The following is an 8,108-nucleotide window of genomic DNA, read 5'->3' as shown; positions in this document are numbered from 1 at the left end:
GATGGAAGCAGGCTGGGTGACGATAGAATGGAGGAGAGGAGAATGAGGGAAGCCACTTTGGGTCCCCACTGGGGAGAAAGGCAGGGTATAGATGAAATAAATAAACTGTGGTTGCATAAAAGTCCCACAATATATGGTTTTGGGATTTCAGAAAATGATGGGAAATTATGCCAAGAAAGTAAGAAAAGTTAGCCACACTGAAACTGGGTAAACTAGCTTGGAAAGCCGCAGAGATGCCCCATGTTGGTGTTAAAGCTAAGATTGGCAGGTTCTCCTCAGAGAGAGAGCTGGAAGTGAGTCTCCCTTGAGCTGGGCCACTTACAAAGCAAGGCCGAGCACACCTTAAATAAACAACATGGGGCTCACAGGACGAGAGTGGAGCACAGAAAGGCAAGGTCAGGAGAGACGGGATGGCAGGCTCAAGCAGAAAACCTAACAGGACATTAACAATATCAGGGATCTTAGTCTCTTTATTAGGTGAGATTCAAAGGTAAGGCTCTTAGGAGGTACCTCTGATTTGATCAGAGACCTGCAATCACGTAACAATCAATAAAGCCACTGCTGAGAATCCCCATCTATATATCTAATACTGAAGTCGCCCCCTGGTGTGCGGATATCTAAATCCGCGCACCGGGGGCAGCTGGGGGGGAGGGAGAGTTTTGTGCACACGTGGGGCAGGCCCCAGGTGTGCCCAAAAATCTAACCCCCCAAAAAGTAAAAGAACTCTGAGAACGGCTTCGCCGCCGCCACTGCCAGGGAGGGGGAGGGGGCGGGAGAAGGCTTGGCTGGCCAGTGGCTATAAACCGCTCAGCCCTCGCCGCCGCCTGGGGGGAGGGAGAAAGTTTGGCGGGCCAAGATCAGGCCTTGCCGCCACCGCCGCTGCTGCTGGGGGGGGGAGAAGAAAGCTTGGTGGGCTGGCCATGCCTCGCTGACGCGGGGGGAGGATTGGCGGGCCGAGTCCAGGCCTGGCTGCCAGTGCTATGGGGGGGAGGAAGGAGAAGGCTTGGAGGGGCGTGGGCCTCGCTGTGGGTGCCGGGAATGGGGGGCAGGTGATGGGGGGCAGGGGAGAAGGCTCACATGCGGCTGCTTCCTTCTCCTCCAATAGAGCTTCTCTCCCCCCCCCATGAGTATCGCGGGGGGCCCTTCTTGTACTCATCTAAGCTCAAAGAGAGCATTGAGAATTCTGTGTTATAGTAAAGTTCATTCCTTGATCCAGGCCAGTATTTTAGTCTCTGCTGGATTAACCACATTCTAGTCCAGATTCATAGTGGAACAGAAAGACAAAAAAGGTGAAGCAAGTTAAGCCCTTTGCTGCTGCTGAAACTCTGTGGAGAGAAGGGACTTCTTTATTACTCTTTACCTATTTAAAAGGGTTCTGTCTCCAGATCTGATTGCCTCACCTTCTGAATATAACAAATGCTAGCCAAATATAGTCCCCAAATAGCTTATTGAACCAGTTCCTGTTTCCTCACTAGCTGACAACCCTCAATTCATCTCCTTATGACACCATTACTCTATCCTTTAGTAGTACCTGAAGTCCCTTATCAGTTATTATATAACTCTATATGGAGAACTTGAGTTGTAGAATTTATCATCACTATTGTCAGGGTGGTCTTGGCATCCTTGACTGATTTCCTAGAGGATGTTCATTCACGCAATAGTTGCTAGCCCGGAGGACTGTGTCACTGCTATGCATGGGGGAGGAACCAGGCCTCTTCCTTTTCCACTGCCTGGGGGAAGAATGTTTCCATTGGTTACACCAGCAGGAAAGGGCTTTTCTTTCTGCTGCTGACCCCGCATTTTCTTGACATTGTTCTCTCCTCTTTGCTTATCTGAAACACATTTTGAAAAATAGAATGCTTAAAACCCAAACTCAGAACATGCATTTCTAACTGGTGCATGGCAAATGATTAGCAGCAAATTTGACAGCAATTGCACCATGGCAATGAGAAAATGCTAGCATCTCTTCATCCCTCTGGCACCTCTCTTCAGCATGGAGGTTCAGCATCAATTCTATGCTCCTTGCACTGGGTACCAGAAAAACGTAGGGCTCCTTCTGAGCTAACATCTGCTTAGCTTGGTAAGGGTTACTTGGCTGATTTGGTGGACTGATCTTGGGTATGGTAATGGAGATTCCATCACTCTACCTAAAATGTTTTTATCACACCCTTTACCCAAGGATCTCAAGGCAGCATGCATGGTTCTTCTGTCCCTTAGATTCCCAGTATAAACTGGTTCTGGAGGACTTCAACATCCATGCTGTTGTTTAGCTATATTCAGGACTTTGTGGCTGTCATGACAACAAAAGGGCTGTCCCAGGATATAATGAATCCTACACATGAAAAAGGTCATGCATTGGATCTATATTTCATACTATACAGTTTGCTGATGATCTAGTGAAGAACCTTGAGGTGAGACCAACACTGGGGCAGATAAATGACCTGCTGAAAGCATGGTTGGGTTTGTCACTTCCTTCTTACAGGGGCCAAATTTGAATCATCTACTCCTGGAGATATATGGATCCTATTGGATTCCAGAATGCTCTGTCGGACTTTGGGAGTTGGTTGAAACCCTGACAGTGTGAAATATAGAATCATCCATGGCTATAGACAAGGCCCCTGGCCTTTCCTTCCTTTAAACAGGCTCCCTCTCACTAGCTTGATTGCTGTTTGAAAGGGATTGCAATATGACAAGCACCGTGACAATCCAGACATGTTCCCAGAACAGGGTGTTCTTGTAGCTGTATGACCACACACATCCCTTCTTCCAAGGCAGCTATTCATATTTATGGGAAGGAGGTACAAAATATCAAGAATATCATCTCTCACAATCCCAGAGGTCATTTCGGGGGGTATCGTGGGGTATCGCAGTTCCCCCGGGTGAGTTACAGGGGCAGGGCACATGACAAAGCCCCGCCCCCTGCTTCTGGCCGCCCTGCTTCCGGCCCTCATTCAGCCAGGAGGAGGCAGGAGAAGAGGGAGGGTAAGTTGCTTCCTCCCTGCCTCTCCCCACCCCTGCCTGCCTGGGGCCAGGGAGGGCCTTTGCGGGGCTTCCTTGCACTCCCGCCGGCCTTGCAGGTCCACCGCTGGGCCCCTCATGACACACTTCTGGTGATGTCAGGGGGTGTGGCCTTATGACACACTTCCGGCGATGTCAGGGGGTGTGGCATATGCTAATGAGTTATGCTAATGAGTTCCCCTAGCTCTTTTTCTACGAAACGACCCCTGCACAATCCTATTGTGACTCTGTTTATGAAACAAAATGGCAGTCTTTCCTTCAGTGCCTTCCATCACTGCTCATCGAGATACAGGCATGCAAGTACAGCAATGAGCCAATTAGAGGCAGGGATCTTGTCTTAAGGAGGAAAAGATGGCTTAGTCCTAGCAGAAAGGATTAAAAACTGAGGAAGGGAATGAAGTAAGAAAACCATCTATGACACCTATGGCTTGCAAAGCATTCCGTACCTTGAATGCTGTTTGAGTTGTTCTCATTGGTTTCTGTCTTCTGAGCATCCTCTAATGCCTTCCGGGCTTCCTGCGCTTTTTGCTTGTTCTTCCTTTTATTTTCTTCAGCTTGCTGATGGTGAGACATAAAACAAACATCCTGTCATTATTCTTCCGAATCCCTATGTCTAACAAGGAAAAAACAACAATAACTAACAACACTGAGCATAACATCCTTACACTTTGCAATTTCTTTTTGAGCTCCAAGATAGCTCCCTGGTAGGATTTGGATGTAGCGTTGAGATAGTAGATGCTCAAGCTGACGAGAAAAACAAGATGTGCAGGGTCATGTAATGGTTACAGCAATGCAAGCCCATTTTACTACTATGAAATCATGGGAAATCACAGAAAATCTGTACTAATGTTACAAGACTTTTGTCATCGGAGTGGGACTTTCTGGCCTTCCTCCTCCTGATGTAGCCCAAAAGGCCAGCACAGAGGGATAGGGAACCTTCATGAACAACATGAGGGGGATTCAGAGGTCGAGACTGGGAGGTTGGGGGAAGTGGTGAAAATTGTCCCCCTTCCATTAGTGGAACTTTTCCACAGGCGCTAACCCAATATTTATATTTATTTATTTATAAATTAGACTTCTAGACTGCCGTCCCCTGTGAGCAAGGCTCAGAGTGGTAAACAACAGATTAAATAAAACAATCACAAATCAGATTTAAAAAATCAAAACAGTAAAAACAGCAAACAATACAGAAGCAATTTTAGAAGGCTCTAAAATAAACCAGACTGTGTCCATTTCCCGGGGGGCGCGGAGAGAAAAAAGAAAAGCCAGCCTAGATGGATGGTCAGCGTTGCTGTCCCCAACTATAAGCATGGAAAAACATCTCTGCCTTACAGGCCTTGCAGAACTGTATTAGGTCCCGCAGGGCACAAATATAATTCAGCAGAGAGTTCCACCAGGTTGGAACCAGGGCCGAAAAGGCCCTGGCTCTGACTGAGGACAGCCAGATATCTAACGAGCCAGGGATCAATAGTAGGTTCTTCTCTCTGGAGCATAATGCTCTTTGGGGGGGGGGGGATACCAGGAGAGGCGGTCCCATAGGAACATTGGTCCCAGACCATTTAGGGCCTTGAAGGTAAGTACCAAAACCTTGAATTCAACCTGGAGCCAGTGCAGCTAGCAGAGCACTGATTGAATATGTGCTGCCGCGAGGTTCCAGTAAGAACTTGCGCTGCTGCATTATGAAGCAGTTGTAATTTCTGGGTCGGTCTCAAGGGAATATGTGCTGCTCACGAGGTTCCAGTAAGAACTTGCGCTGCTGTATTATGAACCAGTTGTAATTTCTGGGTCGGTCTCAAGGGTAGCCCTGCATACAGTAAGTTACAGTAGCCTGTCCTGGAGCTGACCGTTGCATGGATTACTGTGGCTAGGTCGGGGTGAGACAGGAAGGGGGCCAGTCGCCTAACCTGGCGTAGCTGAAACCATGCCAGTCTGGCAATATTAGTAATCTGGGCCTCCATTGATAAGGGGACATCCAGAAGACACCCAGGCTCTTGACAGTCAGTGCCAGTGTTAGGGGCACACCATCAAGAGCCAGGAGTTGGCACCCCAGTTCTGAATCTCTCCTGCCCAGCCACAGAACTTCCATCTTAGCTGGGTTTAGTCTCAGCCAGCTCAGTTTCAACCATCCCACCACAGCCTCCAGCCCATCAGCAAACTTAGCTGGGGTGGCTTCCATTCATCCATCTATCAACAGATACAGCTGGGTGTCATTGGCATATTGATGGCATCTCAGCCTGAAACTCCACACCAGCTGGGCGAGGAGGTGCATGTAAATGTTAAATAACATTGGAGAGAGGATTGCCCCTTGAAGGACCCCACACACTAAGGGGTATCTCGGTGACACCCTCTCTCCTAGTGCCATCCACTGTCCCCAACCTTGGAGAAATGAGATAAGCCACTTCATGGCCATCCCCTGAACTCCTATGTCGGCGAGGTGGTGGATCAACAGATCATGGTCAACCGTGTTGAACGCTGTTGTCAGATTGAGTAATAGCAGCAGCGCCGACCCACCTCAGTCCAGCTATGTTTCCAGAGCTGATGTGTCTTCCTAGAAACTCTGGAGCTGCTCCGCCACAGCTATATCAATCACCTTACCCAGCAATGAAAGATTTGAAACTGGGTGGTAATTGGAAGGATCAGTAGGATCCAAAGATGGTTTCTATAAGAGTGGTGTTGCCGTTGCCTCTTTTAATCCGCCTGGGTAGACTCCTGACCCTACAGACAGGTTAAAAATTTCCACCAAGGGGTCCCTCACCACTGGCTTTCACCAGCCATGATGGACACAGGTCTAAGAGGCAGGTGGTCAGCTTAACAGCACCCAGGATCTTATCAACATCAGCCCAAGAGAGAATCCAAAGGCAGCCAAGGGGCCTCCAGTTCATGCACTGTATCATTATTTGCAGACAGGAGTGACAAGACTTTATCCGTGAAAAAGCTTGCAAAAGCCTCACAGCTAATGGCCGGATTAGTAACATTTTGAGTTCTCTCTGTGAATATAGCCCTTAGGTTGTCATTAGCAGATCCAGGTTAATTGAACAATATAAAAATGGTGGTTTAAGGTTATTAATGTACTTGTAATGCAATTCCCCCAAAGACATACACATTATCTGGCACCTGTTCTGATGTCGCCCTCCCCATTTTTGTGCACTAAAGTAACTGAGGGGGGAGTTGCCATCAAAGTCAGCCTTGGAAATCAAGGGACATTAACCATAAAGAGTGGAATACAAGATCCCACACGAAAGCAAAGGGGTGATGCTGTACATACACCATCAGCAGTATGACGGGTAGGATCACTCCAGGGTTTGAGGCGAGATTAAAGAGTTTCCGAAACCAGGCAGGGAAATCATGCTCCAAAGTTTCTCCAATGACCTCAAACATCCTAGTTTTCCCACTGTTGATGTACACACAAAAATAAATTAAAAACATTTTTAGTCAAGAGAACACTAAGCAACTCACATCTGCAGGGATACCAGAAGAGTACCTCTGACTTCAAACACAGTCCTGTGTAATGACCATATCTATTATGGTGCAAGCAAGGAGAAAGGGATAATTCTAACCTAAAAGCTTCTTCTTTTTGGCTAGTTCACAGAAATGGTGGCCACAGTGTTATCAGTTCAGGGAGGAACTGCTGTATTCACATAGTGACACTATTGCTTCCACAGCCACATGGCTGGTAAAATGAATTGCATCATGTCAGGCTACAGGCAGTGGAGCGGGGGCATGCTATCACTTGAATGCTTCCCTTATGTTGGGGTTAACCCCCCCCCCCAAGCAAAGATAACACTTGCACAGCTGGGAGAAAGCCTAGCCAATTGATTAATATGCTGGTGATCATTTTGCAAGGAGTTTTATCTCTGAGGAGCATTCAAAACAGCGATCCCACCTGCAATCTGAATTCTGCTACCTTATTTTGCTACTTCTGGAATGCAGGCCAAACACCTGGCAGTGAAAGCAGCAGATAAACCAAAGAATTGACCCCTCTGCACAAAACAGGTAATGGTGCTCTACTGCTCTCAAATCGACAGCTGAGCGGCTGAACCAGGGACAAGGGCCAAAATCGCCACAGTTTCCTACAACTGGGCTAGTGTTTCCTCTCAAGTCTTATGCATTTTTTATACAGGATAGTTACATATTTCAAAAAGTACACGTGGAATGACCATGGTGGGGAACTGAGGAAACACTGGACCCACATCCAACAAACACTACTTGTTGTACTAGAAGAATAATTCACAAAGCTCAATTAAGTCACCCAGTTCTCAGAATATCCAAACCAAAATCTATGTAATTCTTGCTTAGTCAGGAAAGTGATTGGGCAGCCCTGAACACACTAAGCCACCTAACGTTCTTCCTCTATATTTCAATTCCACCCATGTTCTATGCCTCATGTTATTCTGTGCTTGTGGTGACATGAAAGCATTCATCAGCTATGAGCATACAGACCTGAGCAAAGAGTCCAGCAGAAGGCACGATAACAGTGTATCTCTACTCCTGCCCTCTTGTTTGAAAGAAAGACTAGAGTTATACTCCCTAGCTTATTGTTGGATTTGCAATCTCTCTAATATTTTGGACAAGCAATATATAAGTTTGAAAATGTAGCTAGTACTAGAAATGTAGAAGTACAATATGTTGATTCCTGCATCAAAAGATCAGAGCATTAGACATTTGAGCTATCTTGTTTGGGAAAATATTTTTATAGACTTTCCCATCTTGAAAGCTTTTTTTATTTTAATGCATATGGTAAGATAGTAGAGAAGAAGAAAAAACCCACAGTAGTTTATTTATGCTTTCTTCATGGCCAAAATCCATTTACTCCTCCCCCCGAACCACCGGACGTCGGCGAGACGTTTGATCTGGCAGCCGCGCGGTAGTTCGTTCCGGGGCAAACAGCCATGCCTCCCCCCCGCGATATCCGGCCCGTGTGACCGGGGCCCATGTAGGGTTTCCAAAGCAAGAGATAAACATGACCTGCCTCTGCATAGCAAGCTCGGACTTCTGTGGTGGTCTGCCATCCAAGTACTGACCATGGTCAACCCTGCTTAGCTTCCAAGTTCTGATGAAATCAGGCTATTAGGGCAGCAAGGTTTTTTTTT

At 47.0% G+C, this 8,108-nt stretch overlaps 1 protein-coding gene across 1 annotated transcript in view; it reads right to left on the bottom strand.

The window, feature by feature from the left end:
* Window positions 1–1,650: 1,650 nt before the first annotated feature.
* Window positions 1,651–8,108, bottom strand: part of LOC107111750 (transmembrane channel-like protein 1) — a 56,105-nt gene continuing 49,647 nt past the window's right edge. The window contains exons 12-15 of the mRNA XM_015412767.1: window positions 6,284–6,409; window positions 3,684–3,762; window positions 3,465–3,576; window positions 1,651–1,832 (exon numbers count right to left, since the gene is read on the bottom strand). Coding sequence (XP_015268253.1) covers window positions 1,651–1,832; window positions 3,465–3,576; window positions 3,684–3,762; window positions 6,284–6,409 — 499 coding nt within the window. The remainder of the gene's footprint in view (window positions 1,833–3,464; window positions 3,577–3,683; window positions 3,763–6,283; window positions 6,410–8,108) is intronic.

The sequence above is a fragment of the Gekko japonicus genome, unplaced genomic scaffold (assembly GCF_001447785.1).
Source record: "Gekko japonicus isolate JY-2015 unplaced genomic scaffold, Gekko_japonicus_V1.1 scaffold705, whole genome shotgun sequence".
Lineage (NCBI taxonomy): Eukaryota > Metazoa > Chordata > Lepidosauria > Squamata > Gekkonidae > Gekko > Gekko japonicus.
Note: the sequence above shows the minus strand (reverse complement) of the source record. Positions and strands in the feature narration are given on the sequence as shown.